We start from the raw sequence: 24,431 nt of genomic DNA, 5'->3' as shown, positions 1-24,431 counted from the left end.
GAGAGTTTAGCATTCACTTTCCTTTGGCTGCATTGGCAAAGATATATTTGATTAAAGTTTGTTCACGCAGACTCACTCTTTAGAGGAACCCCTGTTTGAACATCACTCATCAGGCAGTCAGTCGTCATAGTTACAATAGTTTTGCTCTCAAATAGTTTTTGATCTTTATTGCCTTACTGGAACCTAAACTGTGCCAAGTCCTTCACACAACAGGTAAAAATTAAGCCTACGGTCCATATCAAATGTTGCAGGTGGAAGATAGGGTCACAAATACAAGAGAAGGGCAACAGTGACAGTAAGTGAGGGCATGACTGTGTTTGGTAACTTACGTGCACAACATGATTCGTATTTTTTTTAAGGCCTTATTTTTCACAGCCTTTCCAGAGGTAAGATGAGTCAGTTTTGGAAGGAATTCGAGAATGGCAAGGGAGAGAGCTTAAGGAACAGGCTTGGATGAGATGGTCTAGTCATAAAGGCAGATGAAAAGTGCTGACAGAGAATGTTTTTAGGTGTGGTTTGGCAGATATTTCCAGTTTCAGCTTAGATTTTGTATGGCTTATAGATGGCAAATTAAAACTTAAAAGTACAGAAAAACAAGGTGGTTTTTGTTTTTCCAATCCCCTTTTGCCCAGCAATTGATTTTATTTTAACCATTACTAATATATGTTATGGGATGAAAAATTCTAATAAAGCTTTTGGTTGTAACCAGTAAGGCTGACTTAAACTTTTCTGAAAGCATCGGGTTAGAACCTGTCATCTGACTGTCATTAGCCAGTCCTTACTGCTTAGCAGTGTATGAGGTCAAACACCTGCACAGAAGTGTCCAGGAAACCCTAGAAGTTGGCTTTCTGCAGAACTGTACCATCTAGAAGGCCCACATGACTTAAAAATCCATCTGGAGCTCAGAGAAACTGAGCACCATACTGCTTCTAGGTCCAGTTCCTGCCCAGATGAACAGCCTTGCCCTTTGTGTCTGTATGGTGAAATTTTGCAGTGTTAAGGAAGAAAATCAGATCTAACTTAAAATACATTGAAAAAAAATGTTTGTGGGAAGTTCTTCATTGTAGTTTGTTACATCTTGTATCTAATTTGCTTTTTGTATAGTTTCTGATAATAATTTGATTTTAAAAAGGGAGCTATGTGATAAATTCCTATCATGTTCTTTGCATTGAATATGCATTTTCTCTTTTTCTTCAAGATTTCAACAGTAAAAGAACCTTTCATTGATCTTTCACTACCTATAATAGAGGAGAGGGTAAGAAACAGAATATGTAATAAATAACTACTGCTTCTAGTGGATTGTTTTTACATACCTTTATGGAAGTGCCAGGCTGCAGGGTGTGCCCTGCTCTCACACCATTACGGATGGCAGCGGGGAGCAGAGCTGTGGGAGGTACACCCAGGCAGAGGAACTCCTCCGCTTAGTGACGAAGCTCCGGGAGGAGGTGAGTAGATTGAGAAGTACTAGGGAGTGCGAGAGAGAGAGATGGACTACTGGAATTGCACCCTACCTTCCCTGGGACAGGCCTGACAGGCTGACAGGACCCATGGTAACCCAGGATTCTGTACCTGATCTCTGCCTGGCTAAACACAGTGACTAAAGGGATAGGGGGAATGGGGACAAGTTCCTGCTTGGTGCGGCAGGTGCATCCCCTCTGTGGCTAGCCCACCCTCCTGGGTGCCTGGGCATCCTAGAGCTGAGGCTCGGCAAGAGGAACTGAACAATAACGAGGACTGTGGTTGCTCTAGTTTGGAGGTGTCACTGAGGTTAAGTCAGCCCGTCTTAAAGGGGGAAAAGGATCTTTGCACTGAAGTTAGCAGCGCTCATTGAAAGAGCTTTAAACTAGATTGAAGGGGGAAAGGGATAAAACCAGGCTTACTAGAGATAAGCCTGGGGACAGCACGCCAATGTTTGAGGGACACTGTGCTAGCAAGGTGATTCAGTCTGCCATCTCAGTGGAGTTAGGGAATGGAGATCCATGTGACAGCAAAGACGTAAGGGTTCTTGATGTGTTAGAAACTACATAACGGCCTGAGAATGCTCACACAGGAACTAGGGCTTCTCCCCCCAAGAAGGTGGCAGGATCAATAGCCCAACTGAAGTGCATCTACACTAATGCACACAGCATGGGCAACAAACAGGAGGAGCTGGAAGCTGTTGTGCAGCAGGAAAACTGTGATGTAGTTGCCGTCATGGAAACATGGAGGGATGATTCACACAGCTGAGTGCTGTAACGGATGGCTGTGAACCCTTCAGAAGGGATAGGCAAGGAAGGAGAGTTGGCAGGGTAGCCCTGTGTGTTTAGGGAGTGTTTAGAGCTTAATGATGGTTTCAATAGGGTTGTGTTATGGGTAAGAATCAGTGGAAAGGCCAACAAGGCAGATATCATAGTGGGAGTCTGTTATAGACCACCCAATCAGAATGAAGAGACAGACAAAATATTCTGTAAGAAGCTGGGAAGTCTCACAGTGGCTAACCTTTGTTCTCATGGAGGACTTCAACTTACTAGATGTCTGCTAGAAATACAGTACAGCAGAGGGTCTAGGTGGTTCCTGGAGCGCATGGAAGACAGCTTCCTGACACAGCTGGTGAGAGAGCCAACTAGGGAATGCACCCTGCTGGACCTGTTGTTTGTGAACAGAGAAAGATTTGTGGATGATGTGATGGTAGAAGGCCATTTGGGCATATTGATCATGAAATTACAGTTTTCAATTCTTGGAGAAGAGAGGCGATCAGCACAACAGCTACCTTGTTCTTCTTGAGGGCAGACTTTGGCCTGTTTAGGAGTGTGGGTGACGGAGTCAGGTCCCTTGGCAGGCAGTCCTAAAAAGCAAAGGAGTCCAGGAAGGCTGGACATCCTTCAGGAAGGAAATGCTAAAGGTGCAGGAGCAGGTGGTCCCCATGTACTAGAAGATGAGCTGGTGGGGAAGACGACCAGCCTGGCTGAACAGAGATCTTTGGCTGGAACTCAGGAAAAAAGGAGAGTTTCTGACCCTTGGAAGAAGGGGCAGTGCACTCAGGAGGACTACAAGGGTGTCATGAGGTTATGCAGGGAGAAAATTAGTAGGGCCAGAGGCCAACTAGAACTTAGCCTGGCTACCACCGTAAAAGGCAACCAAAAATGTTTCTATAAATACATTAGCAACAGAAGGAGAGCCATCCTTTATTGGATGCAGGGGGAAACACAGTGAGACAAAGGCTGAGGAAAAGGCTGAGGTGCTGAATGCCACCTTTGCCTGAGTCTTTCATAGTAAGACCAGTTGTTGTCTGGGAACTCAGCCCGCTGAGGCAGAAGACAGGGCTGGGGAGCAGAATGAAGCCCCCATGATCCAAGGGGAAATGGTCAGTGACCTGCTACATCACTTAGACACACACAAGCCTATGGGGCCGGGTGGGATCCACCCGAGGGTGCTGAGGGAGCTGGCAGAAGTGCTCACCAAGCCCCTTCCCATGATTTATCAGCAGTGCTGGCTAACCGGGGAGGTCCCAGTTGAATGGAAGTTAGCAAATGTGACGCTCATCTACAAGAGGAGCTGGAAGCAGGATCCAGGGAACTACAGGGCTGTCAGCCTGACCTCGGTGCCAGGGCAGGTTATGGAGCAGGTCGTCCTCGGTGCCGTCATGTGGCACGTACAGGACAAGCAGTAGGTGATGCTGTCCAGCCAGCATGGGGTTATGAAAGGCAGGTCCTGCAAGACGAACCTGATCTCCTCCTGTGACAAGGTGACCTACTTGCTTAGTGGATGAAGGAAAGGCTGTGGGTGTTTTCTACCTGGACCTTATTGAAGCCTTTGACACCATCTCCCACAGCATTCTCCTGGAGTAACTGGCTGCTCATGGCCTGGGCGGGTGTGCTGTTCTCTGGGTAGAATCCCGTCTGGCTGGCTGAGCCCAGAGAGTGGTGGTGAATGGAATTAGATGCAGTTGGTGGCCGGCCACAAGGGTGTTCCCCAGGGCTCAGTACTGGAGCCAGTTCGGCTTAATGTCCTTGTCAATGATCTGGATGAGGGGATTGAGTGCACCCTCAGTGAGTTTGAAGATGACACCAAGTTGGGGGGAGTGCTGATCTGCTGGAGGGCAGGAAGGCTCTGCAGAGGGATCTGGACAGGCTGGATTGATGGTCCGAGGCCAGCTGTATGAGGTCCAACCGGGCTCAGTGCCAGGTCCTGCCCATGGGTCACACCAGCCCCACACAGCGCTACAGGCTTGGGGAAGGGTGGCTGGGAAGCTGCCGGGGGGAAAGGACCTGGGGGTGCTGGTCAACACGCAGCTGAACATGAGCCAGCAGTGTGCCCAGGTGTCCAAGGGGGCCAACAGCATCATGGCTTGTGTCAGACACAGTGTGGCCAGCAGGACCAGGGCAGTGACTGTCCCCCTGTACTGGGCACTGGTGAGGCTGCACCTTGAATCCTGGGTTCAGTTTGGGGCCCTTCACTTAGAGGTAGATGTAGAGGTGCTGGAGCGTGTCCAGAGAAGGGCAACCGAGCTGGTGAAGGGTCTGGAGCCCAAGTCCTGTGAGGAGCAGCTGAGGGCACTGCGGTTGTTTAGCCTGGAGAAAAGAAGGCTGAGTGGGGACCTTGTTGGTCTCTACAGCTGCCTGAAAGGCAAGTGGGCAGGTGGGTGTCAGCCTCTTCTCCCAGATAACAAGTGATAGGGCAAGAGGAAACGGCTTCAAGTTGTGCCAGGGGAAGTTTATATTGGATATTAGGAAAAATTTCTTTGCCGAAAGGGTTGTTAAGCATTGGGACAGGCTGCCCAGGGAGGTGGTTGAATCACCATTTCTGGTGCTATTTAAATGATTTGTAGACGTGGCACTTAGGGACATGGTTTGGTGGTGGACTTGGCAGTGCTAGTTTAATGGTCGGACTCGATGATCTTAAAGGTATTTTCCAACCTAAATGACTCTTATGATTCTATGAAGATACTTATATATATACACACACCGTTTTCATTTGAAGTCTAAAAAATGTATGCTTGTCCATAAATACATGTACTGCCACACATCTGTTCATTATATGATTTTATTTATATATATATATAGGCATACAAGATCACAAGTGCATGTGTTTTAAATTAGTCTGAATCGGAATAAATGGCCATGGTAATTTACAGTATATGTCAGTCTGAGATGAGCTTAATTTAGTAGTAGGTTTAGTATATACTTAGATGAATAGATTGATTATAAACTTTTTTGAAGGTCAAGAAAATGACATTCTAGCTTATTGTTTTGAATCTGGAGAACCTGAGTCCCTTGGGCTGAAGTGACCTATGGGATAAGACAGTGTTAAAAACTGATAAGACTTTTAATATATATTTTTTCTGGCATTTTCAGCATTTCACAAGTGCCTACATTAGCCGCTGAGGAACTGTGCTCCTTTGAAGGCATATGCTCTGGGTTTTGTGGGACTTGGGGTTTTCATTTGAGAGTAATGGGGGTGGGTTGGGAGTGGTTCTTCCCCCATCCTGCATCTGTTCCTGTATATTTAGGGAAGAGTATTCATTGTAATGCTTAATCCTGTATAAAATGTATTCTTCTCTAAACGCCAGTTTTTGCTCATAATTAATTCTTCATCTTTGTTGCTGCATTGAGTGCAGATGTCTGTGGGGCTTTTAAGAGCATTTTGAGTACCTGGGCCCCTGTGCTTGCTTCTTGGCAGACATGTGTAACATGGGAACTTCATGGGTTCTGTCAGAGAGAGGTCTGCTGGCTTCTAGCAATCGCTGCACTTACTCGAGGACGTGCATTGGTTGTCTCTTTCCTTTAGAGTCTAGATATGCTGCTGCCATTAACGTGATGGGGGATGTGCAGCAGCTCCTTCACCACGTCATAAGGCGGTAGGCTGCACCAGAGACTGACTCATGGGGAGCTATGTCCCCTTTGATAAATGCATGTGTTTATACAATACTAGAATAGATCATTTGGTATATGCTCTGTACAGGAATTTTGTATCATTCCTATTTCTTTTAGCTCTCAGTTGATCCTTCAAAGATGTTGACAGTGAGTTTATGATAAATAAAATTAGAAGGTAGTCTTATACCACAAATCAGGGACCAGTTAATTTGATTTATCTAAGTTACTGTTTTCTAAAGGAAAAAAATCCACCTACATTCATCTTTTCTGTAGGCTGCAAAGCAATACAAAATTGGCATATTTCCTTTCCTAATTTCCTGTCTAATTTCTTAGGTTGCAAAACCTGTGCCTTTGGGAAGAACAGGTAAAGGTAAAACTGTACAAGAGGCAGATCTTGGTCAGTATAACTGTTCTATCACTACACTGAATAATCAACCCAAAATTGTCAAGAAACACGCTTTACCAAAAGATAAGGTAAGAACTTGAATACTTGCACTAACCAGTCATCTTGAGTTTATTCTGAAGTTTATAGGGTTACAGGTCTGGGAATTTTGACACCTATCAATGGGAATTTTTTTTGTGTACATACAGCTGACAGAGACTTGTTTTAAAATATTTAGGTCATTATTAGAAGTGTGAGAAATGACAGTCATTGGGAACCATTTAGTTTTAGTTACTGGGTTTCATTTGTAAGGAAAAAAAATCATCTGCAAGTTAGTTTCAGTTCATGTTTAGGAATCCTGTTTAAGAAAGGATTCAGGAATATTTTTTCTCTTTCACATGGACTTAATTTGGACTTAAGTTCTTGCTTAAAGTTTAAAACTGAGTGTGTGCTTGAGAATTCTTCATTAATTAAGTCTATGGTATATATTTAAGGGATATGCTCAACAAAGTTCAGTGTCGGAAAATTAGGCAGTTTTTGTAGTGCCTAGAATTTTGGTACCCATGACCTGGAGTGGGATCCAAAACAAAAACAGTCCAGAAACCCTCTCTACCAAACGAGAAGCTATGTAAAGGTAGTCAGTAGGAAATACTAAACCCAAGACCATGTCTGAAGTTACACCCTCACTGCTGCTTAGGCACGTATCAGGTGTGCAGAAAGGTATGCCCCTCGGCTAGGTTCCCCATTATGGAAGCAACCTGTGGAAATTAGTTTCTGTAGTTTGTTCTGTGAAAGCACTGATATGAGCTTAACTCATGCTGTGTGTCCCTTTGTTTGTTTAAAGATACTTTATTAATACCAGGAAGTGGAAGATACAAGTGCAGGGCTCCTGATGCAACGTGCCTGGACTATCAGGTTATGAGGTCATGGCAATTTTAGATTCTTGTACCTGGTATCTGACAAAGACCTACTGAAAGGGTCTCTATCCTGCTGGGGGCCATAAAACCTCTCCTGAATCAGGTCCTAACACACTAAATACATGCAAAGAAAAAATACAACAGAATAACCATGTAAAAAGACTGATAGGAGAAGAGACAGAAGTAGAAAAAGGACTTGTGGTAGAAACAAAGGGAAGGATGGAAAGAAGAAGGTACAGACAGTGATTGTTACAGAAGAAAAGGCCTAAAACTCAAACTGTTGAGGTGGAAGGAAGGATTCCCACTGGCATCAGTGGAATTTTGATCCAGCTCAGATAAAGGCAAAAAGCAAAGGGGAAGGAAAGTTGCTAATTTCTTTCGGAAAGCAGCCAAATGAAAGAAAGAAAAGAATCATGAACATTTATAAATCATCTAAAATTATCACAGCTTTGTTTCATTTGTTTTGTTTTGTTTTGTTTCTTTTAAGCTATAGTAGTAGTATTCTGTGGCAGCAGTTTTTTTTTCTTGCAATCTTGATAAAATGAAAAAAAAATCAACTTCAGATAATATACAAATTAGCAAACATACTACTAGGGATGCTTTATTTAATTTTAAGACAAGTGCCTACAAGGTGAGTTGAATATTCTTCTGGAGCTGCTCATCAGCTAAGGCCTGTGATGGGAGGCTAGGGGACTAGCTTAAACTTGAGGACCTTTCAGAAGCTTAAGTTAGATTAAGTGAAATGCCACTTCAAATGTGCCATCCACAGCTGTCATGAAGTGAATGTAATTAGTTGTGGGAGGTATTGATCTCACACTAAGTATAATGCTCTTAGCTGACTGGGGTATAGGTTTCTAATCCTAAATTGACTTAAAAAGATCTTAAGGAAATCAACTAATTTGAACACGTGAGAGCAGGAGAATATAAAACAATGGGTTTAATTTGCTTTCTGATTTTTTCATGTTTCAAAAGCTATGTTAGATCACAGATCTGTTTCTGTTTCCCCCCTAAATTACTGAAATAATGCCATAATTCACAGAATCAATTGAATCAGGAGAGACGGCTTGCCAGAAAAGCTTCCTTGAATGAAGAAGAAAGAAGTCCTGTTATCATGCAGGAAAAAAACAAAAAGCTTGAGCTGGAAGGTAGCTCTGGCATCCTGTACTCCAAAGACACAACTGCTGATTCTGCTGTAAATGGAAGTCAGACAGATGGCAGCGAGAAGGAAGCCAGCCGCTCTGAAAGCAGCTTTGATGCAGACAGTGAAGCCTCAGAAAGTGAAAGTGCTCCTAAACAAACAGCTTTCAGCCCGTCCAGCAACATGTCTGGTTTGCATGTCAACCACATAAACGTTAACATGCCACACAACAAACCAAGTGACAGTAGTGAAGAGATGATTTCCACTTCCATATCCAAACTCTGCTTCTGTGATGCTATAAATGAAGATAAAAAATTGAGCTGTGGAGATTCAGCATTAGGTTTATCAAATAACTCCATGTTCTCAGTAGACAAATGCCCGCTATCCCAAAACCCTCAAAATGCTTTCCAGACACTTTCCCAAAGCTACATAACCAGCTCCAAGGAATGTTCTGTTCAGTCCTGCCTTTACCAGTTCACCTCTGTAGAGCTCCTAATGGGGAACAACAAGCTTTTATGTGAGAGCTGCACAGAAAGGAAACAGAAGTATCAGAAGAAAACCAACTCCACAGGTGAAGTGCTTTTATCTTGTCTGAACTTTATAAAATTGCCTCCCCAAACTTGTGCATGCGCTGTTCTTCCATGGCGCCAGTATGGGCTTTCCCCTTGTGGCTAAATAGAAAATGTCTCCCCAAGCAGAACTTGCTTCTGACAATTTAAAACTTCATCCTGCAAAGGCAGCAAGACTGAATTTTGTATTACAACATCATCGTTAGATGTAACTTAGAATTGCATCTTTTCTTTATTTTTTTCCAAGATAACTTAAAGATGACCATAAACTGAATAGGTGCATCGTTCAATATTAATCTTTGCTGCTGTTCCTGTTTTTGCAATCCTAGAAGCTTTGAAATAAATGGTGTAATACTCAGCTCTAGTAACTTACATTCTCAGGGAAGCAACGTAATGAAGTATGTGAGAGGGGCAAAAAAAGACACTTGTAATGAGGGGGGATGGGTAGGGACAGGGCACCTCACAAAGATTTGCGAGAACGGATACAAGAGAGCGAACTACCTTCTTGTGACAATATTTTTTCTCAATGTTTGTATAGCCCAAGCAGACCATTAGGGTTCACTGAGTAAGAAAAACAATTTAAATATAACGAAATATAAACTTTTAAAAAGGACTAGAGGATTTTTTTGATGTATAGTAATTCAGAAGGATGAAAAAGTTAAGCTCCTTTGATTATTTGTAAATAAAATATAAAGGGACGTCTTACAGTAACAAAAAAATGCCCATTTGCTGTGCATTTGTAGATATCTGGAGAGATACAAGTTAAGCATAAGTAAATTCAGGAAAATTAATTTAAACATAGTATTTTGTAATCATTCATTTATCATTATTGGCCTGACAGTAATATTTTGGTTCCATGGGCACATAAAAAATGGAAAAGGAAAACGAGTTTACAACTAATCATTATTTTTTCCTTCTGAAACAAAAGGTTGAAGTCACCTACTTTTACATTAAGTACTCCATTCTACCTCAAATGAAATATTTTCCTTTGCACATGTGTAAAACCAGTAAATCAGTTAGATTTTTTTCAGTGAAAAAAATGCTGGTGGCACATTCCCTTTTACCGTATAGCTAATCACTGAGCTACTTTTGGTAAGAGCCCTGTGTTCAATTCCCAGTGCACCATGTCCCAATCCTGTGTGCTCAAGCCAGCAGGTTATGAGGCATCCTGAAGCAGACACCCCTCCTCAGACCTTTGTCTTACATAAGCACAAAGTATGTAGTCATTCAGAAAGAACTGAAGAATAGTAAATTAATCTCTGTCTTAATGGTTAGGACATTAGCACAGATAGACCTGTGCTTTCCATTTTTTTGTTCCAGTGATCATTTATTTCAGGTGAAATGGTTTTAACAGGAAAGTTGGGTGCTATAATGACAGAAAATGTAGGTATGTCAGTGTGCAAGCTGACCTAGATAGCGTCTGTGCTTCCAACTTTTGATCTGAGTTGCAAAGGATGGGCTAAAATAACGCTCAGATTTGGCAGAATATGTTTATTAAAAACTAGAAAAATGAGAAAGTGTTTTTCTGTTACTCCACAAAGTTTCCCTAGCATATTATATAACATGTAAAAAATAATTGCAATATAGATATATTCTGTCAGATGTTTAAAAAATACTTAAATTCTGTGTGAGTGCCTTCACTTTACAAATTTTTTTAATATAAATACAGAAAAGAAGATGGAAGGTGTCTACACAAATGCTCGGAAACAGCTGCTGATTTCTTCGGTTCCTGCTATTCTTATTCTCCACCTGAAAAGATTCCACCAGGTAAAAGGCCAAAACCCTCTTGTAAATTCTTCTGCCCCACTGGTGGACAGGCAGTTCTTTAAGAGTCATTGTGCATACTGATATTTGCTTTTTATATTGGAGAACTGGTAGAACCACTATTTGAAACGTGCCTATGTTTTTTTGACTAATACCTTCAGAGTGCATTTAGCCATTCTGATGTATCCAGGGAAACCTCTTAAGTCTCCATCATGCTTATGTGTAGCAGGCACTGTATTGAAAACATAACAAAGAATGTTTAAATCTGTTACAATCTTATTCTTTGTTTTCATTTATTTTAATAGTATAGTAATGCACCTTAGCTTTAAAAAGCTTCCTAGTAAAAGTATTTATTTTACAGTCTTGTCTTTTCTTTTGAAGGCTGGTTTGAGTCTACGGAAAGTGAATAGGCATGTGGATTTCCCGCTGATACTAGACTTAGCACCATTTTGTGCTGCATCTTGCAAGGTAGCCATTTCAAATCTTATTTTTAATAATACTTCAACAGCAGTTGTCCTGAGCTGAAGTTACACTGGATTGACGAAGATGATGCTGATGTTTATTATTACTTCCTCTCCTAGAGAAATTACAGAGTGATTTTTTCAAATAGTATCCTGAGATCAGAATGTTAACTAATTGAAATTCCATTCATACAAAGAATATCATGGATGTCAACTAGTAATCATTAAGCTAATCAGTGCCCTGATGGTGTTAGCGTATCTAACAGCATTAAGGACAAGTATTGCTGCTTCCATGGTAACTAAATTCTGTTAATAGACTATTAAGTATTTTTAATAGATGTATTTCACCATTGGAAATGCTGTAGATATCTGTTTGCTTCTGTTAAAGTAAACTGTTGATATGTAGTTAAGATATATGTACAATTGATAAAATAATTTACCTTTGTTTTCTGTGTTTCTGGGAATGCAGAATGTTACGGATGGTGCAAGAGTGCTGTATAGTCTTTATGGAATAGTGGAGCACAGTGGGTCAATGAGAGGTGGTCATTATGCGGCGTATGTGAAAGTCAGGACACCCTCCAAGAAATTATTAGAGCATATTTCTACTACTAAAAATGTTCTGGGTATGTACAAACAAAGCCTCCTTTCTCTGTGAGTAAAACCAAAAGTAACCCCTGGCTACAGCTCCTTACCCTTAAGAGGATTTATAGCAAATAATTGTTTTAGCTCATATTAGTTATTTTTAGGGCTCCATAAATAAATACTTTTTTTTTTTTCTGTTACACCCAGTAAATTACCTACTTCTGTATTAACCCCACAAAGACCTGAATGAATAATGAAATTTTGGTTCAGTTATTAAACAGAGAATTGATGGAAAATTAGTCCTAGTCAAAATAGTATGCCAAGATATGAGTAGTTGTGCCCAGTAAAATGTAACTATTTGGCATATTGAATATTTGAAAATGTTCTAGTACAAGAGCTGAATCCATGACGGTTTAAATCTTCTATATAGTTGAGCATTTTATGTATTTTAGGACTGGAAAATTTTTAATTTAAAAAAGGTATCTGGAATATTCTGGTGTAATGTGAACAGCAATAAAATTTGTCATGGAGGGTGTGACGTTTGTGGTAGGGTTTCTGTTGGCATTTTAAGAACAGCACATTAGTTCTTATTAATATGTTTTGGATATGCAGAATGAAATAGTGAATGATTTGTAGAGGCAAGAATGTTGAGATGTCAAAGTAAGGTAAACATATTTACTGTTTCCCTTTATGGAGGGAGAACCAAGCTCTATCCTGTGTAACATCACTTTGCATTTGAAACTTACTTCCCAGAAGGACAATTTCTTGTATCATCTTTGAAATGGGAGTACCCCTCAGTCTTACGCTTCCCTTGCAGTGATTTCTTTTTGTGTTAATTTCACACTGGTCATCTTTTGACATATGACTTTTTTCAAGTTGTGTGCTAGTATAACTTACTGTTAGAACTCAGCAAGCTGTACTTGAAATGTCTTAAGCTTTTTTAAAAAAATATGAAGAACACAATGGCGGTGTACATTTGTAAGTGTTGTCTTCCACCGGGTTCTCTTACAGTACTCTTTGACATGTAAATTTCAAACTACAAATACTGGATTGCACCTAAGTCATAAGTTATTCCTGTGGGTTAGAAGGTTCTCTTGCTTTTTTAAATATCCACTGTATTTGTTTGATGATGATGTGAAAGATGAGAAATAACTTGTTTTGCTTGTGCATTTCAGGTTTAAAAGAAGCCATGGGAGCATCAGGAGGACAGTGGGTGTATGTTAGTGATGCTCATGTTCAGATGGTTCCAGAATCAAGAGTACTAAATGCACAAGCGTATCTACTTTTTTATGAAAGAGTATTACTATAATTCTCAACAGTTTAATATAAAAGATGGTAGTGGTTATTTAGTTTATTTTACTTAAAGCTGCAGTGGTAAGAGTACCTGTAAATATTGTGCCTTTATTTTGCAGAGAATTCATCATATGTTGACTCTGAAGTTCAGTCAAGCTGTTAAAAATATCTGAATGGCTCTTAAAGTACGCACTTTGCCAAACATTTAAAATTCCTGGATTCATTAAAATGCAGTACCATTAGAATGTAAGATGATGACCTGTCCTACTGAGGCCTATGGAAAGGTTTTGATATTAATAAAGATAAGCTTTCACCCATAGTTCTAAAATAGTTGAGAATAAAAATGCTGGTAGCGTTAAGTGCCTGGATTTGCTGGTGTACAGTAACAATAGAAAGTATTTCAACTTTTTGTGATCTAGCCCAGATCCTTCCCATTGCTGGGTTGAATGTCAGCTGTTAAGATTTCTGCAAACAAGAACCTGTCAAATCATGTCACTTCGACATGTAGTAATTGGAAAGCACAGTGCTTCCAGAATGGAGTAACAGCTGTCTCTGTGTAATGCTGCAGTGCACTTTCCTGATAGAGCTGGGAATAGATTGGGAAAATGTGGCTTCTACAAAGTGAAAGTGAACCCTGAGATAACCCTTTCAACTGTCTCTATCTGGCACTGGTATAGCAATGTACTCCTTGTTTCCTATAAATATATTCTTCATGTGCATATGTATATACATGTGTGTGTGTGTATATACGCACACCATAAATCCATCAATATATATTGTCATTTTACCTACTAGGAAAGAAAATTGCAAATGATTCTGTATTTAGTAAATTTTCAACCTCGTAATTATGACAATGTACAGCATATGAGCTTGTGTATGAATATGTATGAGGTTTAAGTGTAACTAGGTAACTGTTACTTTTGGTTCTGAATATGAATTTGTTTATCTGTCCTGTATACTTTTCTCACAGGAGTAATAAACTATAAATTATTTTTGCACTGTGTGTGTGAGTTGGACAGTAAATGATGACGTTTGCCCTCTGATACGTGTCTGGACATCCCTTTGTCATCAGCGGAGGACAGCAGGTGTCCTGCTGGCAGAACTTGTCTCTGTATCCTGTTTGACTGCCCTGTGTTGAGTTATTAATTCTTTTGGTAAATTCTCATTTCCATCCCAGAGAGTAATAGATACATTTTAAGGTCAAAATCTGATTACTACTTTGACGCTATATGGCAATTCATTTATTTAATAAGCAGTTACTTAAATAAAAATTACTTCTGTAATGTTCCATCCTGTCCAACTTGGTCTTTGGTAGAGGAAAGCTATGTTTATTTCTGCTTAGCATTTTCATTTATGGAAATGTTTTTTGGCGAAAAAACATGCTGTCCCAATCTCTGCTATGTTTCTTCACACCTACTTGCACAACTTTCCTATTTGCTAGTTCTGTTTCAGAGCTGCATCCCACCTGCATTCACTCTTTTGCATAAAAAGTAGCAAAACCTGCCACAGTTGCATTTGCTCCAACTGCTGAGGTATATTTCATAGCCACATTACTTGTACATACTTGTGCAAGCACTAAGAATTGTTAGGCCATACAACTGACTGTCACAACACAGTGAGCCTCTGGTCTGAATTTTATTTTCCAAAGGAGAACTCCTATTTGGTCAAAATTATGCTTTGCATTTTGCCAAACAATCATTTTTTCACTCCACAGATTGAAATTGTCTCAGTGTACCCAAAAGTAGTAAAACTCAGAGAAACCAAGCAGTCAACTTTAGCCAAGCAAACACATCTTAATCTGAGTCTACACTAAGAAAGAAAGAAAATAAAATAATCATGTTTAGACTAGAATTGGTTAAAATATGTTAATTCTCTTTACCTCCTTATCTTCACATACCTTTCATCTCCCTACACACACCTCCCCCCTCTTTGTATATAGCTGATCAAAACTCAAAATTAATTCTGTGCAAGAGTCACAGCAAATACCAACCAAGTTTCACTTCTGTGATACACTTCTGCTAGGAGACCACAGATGGCGTCTATTTCATCCACCTTAAAGCAGACAGACTACATGAGGTCTGAAGTTCCTAGTTTTGCTGACTTCTGTGAAACTTGAACTTAAAATACCTTCATTAATCTTCTACTTTTTAGCCTAGAACTACCTCCCTAGAGTGCAAGACTAGGAGAGAACAGAACAAGGGTCTTAACTTGTTCTTATTTTTAGTGCTGTTTTCAGGAAACTCTTGAAGGGGTCTTCTCTTAGCTTTAACTGGAATTCAAATACAGGTTGTACCACTGCAGTCTTCCCAAGAGGACATTCTGACTAGGATGCCGTGAAAGATGCTGGCAGGATCATTTCCTCATTAGCAGCCAGGGAAAATTTCCTTGCTATTAAAGTATATTATAGAACATGGAGAGAAAATGGTGTGAAAAAAAGCCAACACCTTTACCTGAGATAGCCATCACTGTTGCTCCTCGATGAGGCTTCCTGAGTTAAATAAAAAGCAGTGTTAGCAGCAACTCCAGCAAGTTCAGAGTCAGGAATAGATATGAAAATGTTGTGGAGGGGAAACTCTCTAAAAATGAGGGCAACGAGTGAAATTAAAGCTTTAGAATGAAGAAATGATGACTAATGCAATGTCACAATTTTAGATGCAAGTCATGCTCAGTGTGTCCTTTAAGGCGTGGGGGCTGTGGGTGGGGCAAAATTTGGCTCCAAAGCAAGTGGTTGTATGTAAATATGCACACTTCAGATGTTATAGTAGCTTATCAGGAATTGCAAGAGATGGTCAGTGTTCCAGGAAAACAGGGGTGTACATCCTGTATTTGCTAAAATGTTAAGCATGATTCTAGAGGCTATTTGCAAACATAAGGAACTTGCAGTTTCCTGCAACTGCCAGATGTGTGTACACTACTGAAAAGCTGTATGTTTTCAGAATTTAACTGTAGGGCTCTGAAGTTAAGACTGTCCTTAAAATATCTTCTGTTACCAACCAAAAATCTTCTTAGACCTACAACATCTGCTCTTCATAGAGCTACCCCACACCATTGTGGTCCCACCCCAAGAAAGTGCTGTAGCCTGTTTCTTCACGTGCAATAGCTTAGAAATGGCTTTATTTTCACCCCACCCCTCTCTTCTTCTTACAAGGACACCACTGGTTTCATCAGCCTCATCTATTCTTTATGTTTCCAGGGTCTCCACAAGCCTCTGTGTCAATGTCTGTTCTTTCATTGATCCTTAAGCATGACATAACGTTTCCCAGTCCCATTGCTTGTGTTCCATCAACTAACAAAACTTCTACTGGAAGAGGTGCTGTAACTACAGTCTTGCTTCTCCACACAGACTACAATACAGGTATCCGAGAAAAGCTGTGACTCCTGAGCAGCAACCTGCCGACCCATCACAAGACAGTGCCTTTAAAACAATGAGAAAGCAAAGCAAATAGTTCCTCACTCCACAGTAAGTAAACCTCATTTATGAGAAGTACTTGATTTGCAGGGGGTTCCAGTTGTCCACATGCAAAAGTTTCCACAGAGCAGAGGCACCAACAGAGACAGCTGTATCAGCTAAGGAATTAGTCTGGATTGTAGTCCTTCTCCTCAAAAAGAACTCTGTTATCTGGATTTACATACAAGTTACACTAAATACTTCAAAAAGTGATGGGGAAAAGGTTTATTATACTATCTACACCAATACATGTACAGACATCATGTTTGTGTAAGTCTGTTCTCCTAAGAGGACTACAGCTATGCAGTGGTGAAGGGAGAACAAACAAACCTACCTTAACCTTCCCTGCCCAAAATGTACGTGCTGTAATCATCTTTGTTTAGAAAACGAAATCCATGCAGTCTGCCAAACCTTCCTCTATTCCCATCTGCACCCTCTGTGTGTATCAGTTAAGTGCTCTTGCTTATGGATTTCAAGTGGTACCAGGTGACAGTGGCTTATAAATTCATTAAAAGTCTGGAATGTCTTAACTTCGTCATTTGCTTCTCTTTGAACTTTTTTATGCTAACACAAATTGAATAATAAAAGGATCTGAAATTAACACATCTACGTTCTCAACCCATTATGAAAATCTTATCTGAACATATTAGTAAAAAACTAAGCTTTGGAAAGTAACAATTTCTTGAGGAGAAAATTTCAGATATATTAAAATGGAAACAAAGAAAGAATTTGATTACAACAATTCTTCTGTTAGCAAAATTAACAATTCCAATTTTAATTAAAAAGTGGCTTCATAGCAGCCCTGATTAAACAAAAATTTGATATTCCTCAGTTTTCATCAGCTGGAAACATTTTTGCTGTGCCCTCTACACATTTTTGCACCTGTAAAAAGATTTATATATCTACGTAAAAGAGATGCCACTAATTTTCTGTAGAACCGTTTCAGTCTAATTATTTTAGAATGGCTTAGTTTGGTTTCTGTACCTATTTACAGTGTCTTAGCATGTAATTTTGCTAGCTGTTTTAGCTGTTTGTACCTCTCCCATTGGCATATAAACTACAGAAACAGTGGGAAAGTGTTTATTCAGAATAATTCAAAATTATTTTTTTTGTAAACTTAGATTATATATTTTCAGACAGAACTGCACGTCAAAACACTTCCTTTACACAACAATATACAGAAATTCTTAAGTTATTTGTTATAATAAAACAATTGCAATGCATTGTAACTACTTCAAGACTACTTGGGATATATTACATTTATATGAAGTTATAAATACTTCTGTCTACATTGATATAAGTAACCCCCCCTATTTTTTAAGAGTAAAAACCTATTTTTTAAGTGTCAAGAACGTTTCTTACATCTATTGCAGCTTCCAGTATTTTTCTAGTTCAAAATATAAAGGTGCTAAAAGAAAACAAGAAAAGCATTTATTTTGAGTAGGTTTATGACTTCTTAACGCATACCTCATTGCTTTGCTAGGTTAGATTTTTGGTTTTAAGCTGTGTAACCTGGGGTTCATTACAGTGAACTCTAATGAAACCACCATGGCTGCCATTCCCTGTTTAGCCATTTCACAAAGCTGAGTTCTGATTCTACTGTTACTTATGCATGGGGATAATTCCAAATATGTTCATATGTGCTTGCGCTTACACAAAAGCCAATTCAAGTAATCAAAAAACCTGTTGCCAAGTCCGAAATACTAGTGAGCAATAAATCAAGCATGTTAAAGTTTCATCTTGTTTTCATTCATTTACTTTTTTCATCTTTGAACTAATAGTCTAACTCTACCTTGCAGGTATTTAAATAATAGTTTTAGAATTTTACTACAGTACTGATAGATTGTACGCTTTATTTGTAGCTTTTAATTCCAAATATTACTAAGAAAACAGGGCCTTAAACACAAACTGTATTTAAAAAACAAGAGTCTGATCAGTTTTCCAATCTATCTTAGTTGCTTTAACAAGTTTCTCAGAATAACATTGCCATTTGTCTTCCATTATTTTCTTCTATTATTTTTGTCTTTTCATCTACATTATATATTATTTGACAAATGTATAAATAAAACATCCAACCATTTGGAAAACTATATTGTTTAAATACAAGCTGTATGTTGTATAATTGAGTTCACAGAGCTTCCATTTTCTTCCCAACTAAAAAGAGAGTATTTTTTCCTTTTATCTTTTGTCACTTCATTGCACTTGGAAGAGCTACCCAGAGATGAGTCCATATCCTTGAACACTTGAGCTACACCACTTGTTTTCCCTTGCCTTACACATATGCCATAGGTCATAGATTAAGAAAACAGTTTGCTCCCTTTACAAGAACCAAGTTCTGTAATTCTTTGACAAGACCAGGACCATCAGTGGGTCCCACTCACATCCCCAGTTTCGGTAGTAGCTTAAAGCTTGCGCATCCCAGGTTCCAGCTGTGTGTTGGTTGATGCTGGACAGACTTAAAAGTTCCACACCACTTCTCCGCACAGAAAGCATTCTCAGTCCAGTCATTCCTTGTGACACAAAAAGGGAAAAGTCTAGAACACTTCAGTTAACAGTAATAAGTAGCATAAGTGGCACCAATAAATCTTACAATGAAATCATTATGTGAAGTAAAGTTTCTTGAAGCTTTCAATTTTCTATAGATTTATAGAAGTTAATTTGTTCTGTTACTCCATGTGGGTATTAATATTACTTTATCCAGTGATCAAGAAGATGACGGATGTTTTAGGCATTCCCGTCAGGTGAGGCTGAAGGCAGGGCGGGCAGTGATGACAGCCTCATGAAAATCCCTTCCGCAAAAAGCCACGAAACCACCAAGCCCGTGCCCACAGACCCAACCCCAGTGTCGGTACGAGAGCTATTTACCAATGATGACTTTGGTTTATCTTCACACATAAAAAATATAATGATAAATTCAAGGTATACTTCATGACAACGTAAAAGTTAACTTGGCTATTCTGAACAAACTACTTAAAGCATTGTCCTGCTCCCCGAACGCTCCAGATATGCATACACTGACCTAACTTACACGACAATCTGCCGCTACGCAACATGTAAGTTACTTACATATTTTAAGGCAGCATCATTACCTAGACTTACATCCGCCTCACGGAGCAGCTTTATACACTTCTTCCCGCGGACTTCAGCCTCCGCGCCGCAGCCGCTGCTCCTGCCCTCTGACTCGCGGTCGCCCGCGGCGCTGGTGAGCTCCCTCGGCTGCCCCCGCGGTGACGCTCGCAGGGGGAAAGTGAATCCCAACTGCTTCCCACCGCTCCCGGCTGCGCTCCAGCCCCGCGGCGCGGCCGCCGTAAGGGCCCTCCGGTGCGCTGCGCCGGCAGGGGGGCGTGGGGCGAAGCAGGAGGGGGAGGGCCCTGCCGGCGGCACAAGGCTGCGGGGCGGCGCCCCAGCGCCCCTCAGCGGCGGCCGCTGGCAGGGCGGCGCTGCCGGCTGGGATCGCTCTCCCCGCGCAGGGGGAGGCTGGCAGCAGCGCGGCCCCGCCTGCCTCCCCCGCTACGGCTGCCATGGAGAGCGGCGAGCGACAGGAACTTGTGTGGCTGCCCGCAATAAAGATGGCGGCGACGCGGCGTTGCCCGCGGGCGGCCGCTTCCCGCCGAGGGAAGGGGGGAAGGGAGGCACCGCCCTCCTGCCCGCGTACCCTTAGCAAAGATGGTGGCGAGAGGCGTTCGCGTGTTGAAGGCAAGGGTCAGCACTGTGACGCGTTTAACTTCCGGGTGAGCGCCAGTAGGCGCCATATTGTCTTGTTCGTGAAGACGGGGAGCGAAAGAGGGGAGAAAGAGGCCGCCGAGCGGTAGCAACGGCGGCGCCTGCGGCGGGAGGCGGGGGAGAGTGTAAGTAGCGGGGCAGGCTGCGCTCGCCAGCGCTCCCGGGGGGCCGGCGGGCGTCGAGCTGACCCGATCTTCCCCTTCGCTCCTCCTCCTCCCCCAGCCGAGGCGAGTCGAACCGGGAGGCGTTGTGAGGGCGGCGTGGCGGCAGCTCCTGGCCGGGCGTGAGGAGCCGGCGGCGCCGCGCAGCAGCCAGCGGAAATCGCTGGCCTGGACGAAAAGGGACGACTCGAGCTCTTCGCCCTCCCTCCCCCGCCGCCCGGGTGCCCCACTGCGCATGCGCGGCGGGGGCGCGGGGGGACGAGTGGCGGCCAGCGCCGGGGAGCCCTCGGGACCCCGTCCCGCCCAGCGCGCATGCGCCGCCGCCTCGCTGGGGGTCCCCGGTGTCCGCCGGGGCCGGGTCCCGTTACCTGCCAGTGCGCATGCCCCGGGGCCGCGCGGGGGGCCCGGGGTCGCCGGGCGCCGCCTCTGCCGGGGGTGAAGCGGCCGCGGGTGCTGTTGGCTCTGCGGGGTGGCCGGGCAAGGCCCGGGAGGAGCGCACGTACGCAGCGCGCCGGCGGCGGGAGCGCGCAGCTGACCCCGGACTGCTGAAGGAGCGCTGCTCGTTGTAGGAAAGCAACGCCTCTTAATGCGCAGGGGAGAATGTCTACTTATTTAGCCAGTAACCTAGTTAGGAAGCAACACGTGCACCAGGATTTCGTAGTTGACTGTGGCTTCTGCAGATACAATGTCTCTGTGGAATGTTTGTGCTGTTTCATGGATTTCCTGGCAATTCTCATGACTTTGTTCCACTGGAGGGCTCCAATGAACTGAAGTTAACAATATCATCACATGCAGTAACGTTTGTAAGATACCTGAACTTGGTTCTGCAGCTTGGCAAACACAGGGTGTTTCTAAATGGATGCTTAAACAGACAACGGGTTTGCAAGCCTTTTTCCATTAAGCGTTTACCCACACAGACTCTCGGTACTTCTGTAGACAATCCCTCAAAGTTCAGTGTTGATCTAAACTTTGATGGGATGTGCTAGGCTTTACGTTTAAGGATGCGGCCACAAAAATGGTCGGTGGGCTGGAGCATCTCTCCTTGTGAAGACAGGCTGAGAGAGTTGGTATTATTCAGCCTGGAGAAGAGGAGGCCCCAGGGAGACCTTATTGCAGCCTTTCAATATATAAAAGAGGCTTATTAGAAAAATCGAAGCAGGCTTGTTACCAGGTCCTGTAGGAACAGGACAAGGGGCAACTGTTTATAAACTGAAAGAGGTTTTACACTTGGACATAAGGAAGAAATTTTTTTATGATAAGGGTGGTGGGACAGCGCAGTAGGTTTCCCCAAGAAATTGTGGATGCCTGAAGTGTTCAAGGCCAGGTTGGATAGGCCTTTGAGCAACTTGGTCTAGTGGTAGATGACCCTGCCTATGGCAGGGGGGCTGGACTAGATGGTGTTGGAAGGTCCCTTCCAACCCTCAGCATTCTGTGTGCTATCCCAGCTGAAATTTGCCAAGTTTCTGAAACAAATTACTATACAGAGTATTCAGCCACCTTGATTGCCCATCATTTCTTCTCTTAGGGTTATACTTGTAAATGCTTATATGCAAACAATATTGAAAAGCGTGGGATACAGGGAGCAAGGGATGCTCTGAAGGATTTGTTTTAAGGCCAGGGGTAAGCCACATTTTAAAGATGAGGAATGGTAGTCTTCAAAGCATAAAGCATGTCTACCAGCAGACAATATTCAAGCATCTTTTTTACAAAGACAGGGTTACAAATAACACGCCAGTCCATCTGAAGTCCAACTGGAGTAAGAAGCCCCTTTTGAATTCTAAAGTCAGGCTCTGCTGAGGGATGGTGCCTTGGAGAGGTGACAGATGCTGCAGCTCCCCCCCGATTGTAGAACACAATGGGAACTGGGAGCCTCAGCTTTGTCCAGGGACAAGTCACTAACATTACCGACAAATCAGTGGCAAATCAGAAGACCAGGCACTGATTTTTGTCTGAGGCAGCAGCGACCCTTGTGTGTCATCTCTGCTATTATGCCATTAAGAGACTTCCTGTGTTGTCTTTTGTCACATGTGCCATGCAAACTCCTGCTCTGAAAGAGTGGTTTATCCCCTTTGGGGCTCAGAGGTATTACAGGGCTTAAGAGTCCACAAATTTAGCATTCTGCAATTTTTTAGTGGACAACTCACCATATAACCTGTAGTGGTAGAGGGGAGTCTTGACCGTGTTTGGTTTACAGTTAGGTGCAGGATTATGGAAATACATTATGGAGACAGGAGTGTCCAGTCTCCCTTCTCATGACTGAAGTAATGATGATCATAAGTCTGCCTTTCGCAAGAAATAATACTGTGGGTAGGTTTTATTAAATGTTTTTACTTCCATCACTAGCTGATATCTCTTCCTTAAATGATAACTGTTTATCATTGGGGGTAGTATCTGCTCATGACCAGCAGGGAGTAGTTGTTTATTTAGTTATTGGTACGATTCCTTTTTTGTGCACAGCATGTTCATCAAGGAGGAAGTTGCAAATGGACAGTTCACTTCAGAAAAAAAATAATGCTGCATTACATGGCTAATTGAAAATTTCACATTGTGTCTTCTAGTGGAATGATTACATGCAAAAAATAATCAGACCAGACTCCCCCCCGCCCCCATCCCCCCAAATCCAGTAGAGTTTTGACTCAAACTGCCAAAATTACTATGATGTTTCTGTATAGTAAATATTTTAGCAGCAGTTTGGTGCTTTATTATACTCAAAGTATGTGTTTGGCCTTATGTCTTAGTAATATAAAAAAAAAAAGGCAAATGATACCTGAGTTGCCAATATCTGGTCCTTTTGTTCTTTTGAAAGTGTTGGCTTCAGCTTGGTGGATATGTAGATTTAAGTTTAAAATAACAAACCTTGGAAGCTATACTGCTTGAATGACTCACTGAAGAAGTTTTCATAGTACCTTTTTTTTTTTTTTAATTTGGCCTTTGTTCAGCCTGCTTCATTTTGGTGACACTGTAAATATTAGTCCGGCATGCTGAAGCGTTAACCAGGTTCTGGAAAACTTTGCAGATATCATACAAGCTGTTTTCTTCAGTTCTTTTTCTGGTTCTGTCTTTTGGATCTTGGTTACGTGTTTGGAAAGCCTGAGAAAGAATAATTCTCATGTTAAAAAATGCAGTGGAGTAATAAAGTTGACTTCCAGCATTCTACTAATATACAACTGTAAATGGCCTGGAAGGATTTTGCACATTTTTTGACTGGACATCTTGCTAACAGATCCCAGGAGGCACATTGGTGTAGCTTCTGGTTCTTGGGAAGAGAACAGATGCATGGTATCTGGGCATTAAATATCTGTACCAGCTTAGGGTGATGTCTCAAGTGATGCATAGAAAGAAGTGTTTTGCCAACTAAAAGTGGGATGGGTAAAAGACAGTAGCAGTCAAGATAGTTACTTTAACTGTTTTTACTGATTTTTTGCAAACTTGGCTCACCCGATAAATGTTTCATTTTCTAACCAGCAGCAGAGTATAATACAGTCCTAAATTTTTTTTTCTCCAATAAAGTGAAAGCTGGTATGTTTTAGTTTGAGTAATGGTATACATTTGTTCTGACTGAGTGAATGTGTGTCTGCAGCACTTATGTAGTGACTTCTAGCATTTGTTCCTACATGGGTGCATAGGTTGCAGTGCTTTTCCATACTCCCAAATCTTTTCAGTTGCAGAGGTGTTCTGACTTACCTGGGTCTCCTACATTAACACCACCAACTGATGATTCTTGTGGTACTCTTCCTGCATTAAATTTTTCTTCTTGGTGGAAGAGGTCCTTTGGGTGTGCAAGGCCATTTTTCCTTTGCATCTTTCCTTTCAGTCACACCTGTTGTGTACAGATTCTTACAGTAAAGTATTCCTTATTCCAGTGACGCAGTCATGGAAGAAGTGCTCAGTTTACATTTCCTTACGGTTTGGAGTACATTGAGATAGATACTCTTGGAGTTTACACAGTGTGTCCTTTATTGACTTTGGACTCCAGCTCAGTTAGATGTCAGCAATACCGTGGGTGAGCTGCGCTGTGTAATTCCTTGGGAGAAACCTGTGAACTGTTGGGGTTGTATCCCTAGGGGTTTTATCCCCCAGTCCTTCCAGCCTCATCAGTGAGGTCTATGCTACCATGACCCTGATGAAGCAATAGCATAGT

The 24,431-nt window shown here is 41.9% G+C and overlaps 2 protein-coding genes and 1 long non-coding RNA gene across 20 annotated transcripts in view; 2 read left to right on the top strand and 1 right to left on the bottom strand.

The window, feature by feature from the left end:
- Positions 1-13,956, top strand: part of USP45 (ubiquitin specific peptidase 45) — a 60,300-nt gene extending 46,344 nt beyond the window's left edge. For 12 of the 15 annotated variants that reach the window (XM_055811282.1, XM_055811278.1, XM_055811277.1 and 9 more), the window contains 7 exons: positions 1,199-1,255; positions 6,186-6,326; positions 8,191-8,860; positions 10,528-10,625; positions 11,004-11,090; positions 11,553-11,706; positions 12,841-13,956. In XM_055811282.1, the coding sequence (XP_055667257.1) occupies positions 1,199-1,255; positions 6,186-6,326; positions 8,191-8,860; positions 10,528-10,625; positions 11,004-11,090; positions 11,553-11,706; positions 12,841-12,974 (1,341 nt within the window). In that variant the 3' untranslated portion in view covers positions 12,975-13,956. Of the gene's footprint in view, positions 1-1,198; positions 1,256-6,185; positions 8,861-10,527; positions 10,626-11,003; positions 11,091-11,552; positions 11,707-12,840 lie in introns of those variants that run through there. The other 3 variants (XR_008748266.1, XM_055811285.1, XM_055811284.1) reach the window with 2 other exon arrangements.
- LOC114012000 (uncharacterized) lies at positions 8,464-19,954 on the bottom strand. Of its 3 annotated transcripts, none has more exons than XR_008748267.1 (4): positions 19,506-19,954; positions 15,409-18,916; positions 10,778-10,854; positions 8,464-8,584 (listed from the first exon to the last, which is right to left on the bottom strand). It is a non-coding gene; the product is annotated as an uncharacterized LOC114012000 (long non-coding RNA). The 3 variants fall into 3 exon arrangements; XR_003554176.2 differs by lacking the exon at positions 8,464-8,584 and adding an exon at positions 8,854-9,017; XR_008748268.1 differs by lacking the exon at positions 10,778-10,854 and having other exon boundaries at positions 8,566-8,584.
- Positions 19,955-20,072: 118 nt separating this feature from the next.
- PNISR (PNN interacting serine and arginine rich protein) overlaps positions 20,073-24,431 on the top strand; it is a 28,495-nt gene continuing 24,136 nt past the window's right edge. The window contains exon 1 of one of the 2 annotated variants that reach the window (XM_005236883.4): positions 20,073-20,254. The gene's annotated coding sequence lies outside the window, so the exon portion shown is untranslated. The remainder of the gene's footprint in view (positions 20,255-24,431) is intronic. The other variant, XM_027786024.2, reaches the window with a different exon arrangement.

The sequence above is a fragment of the Falco peregrinus genome, chromosome 7 (genome assembly GCF_023634155.1).
Source record: "Falco peregrinus isolate bFalPer1 chromosome 7, bFalPer1.pri, whole genome shotgun sequence".
Lineage (NCBI taxonomy): Eukaryota > Metazoa > Chordata > Aves > Falconiformes > Falconidae > Falco > Falco peregrinus.
Note: the sequence above shows the minus strand (reverse complement) of the source record. Positions and strands in the feature narration are given on the sequence as shown.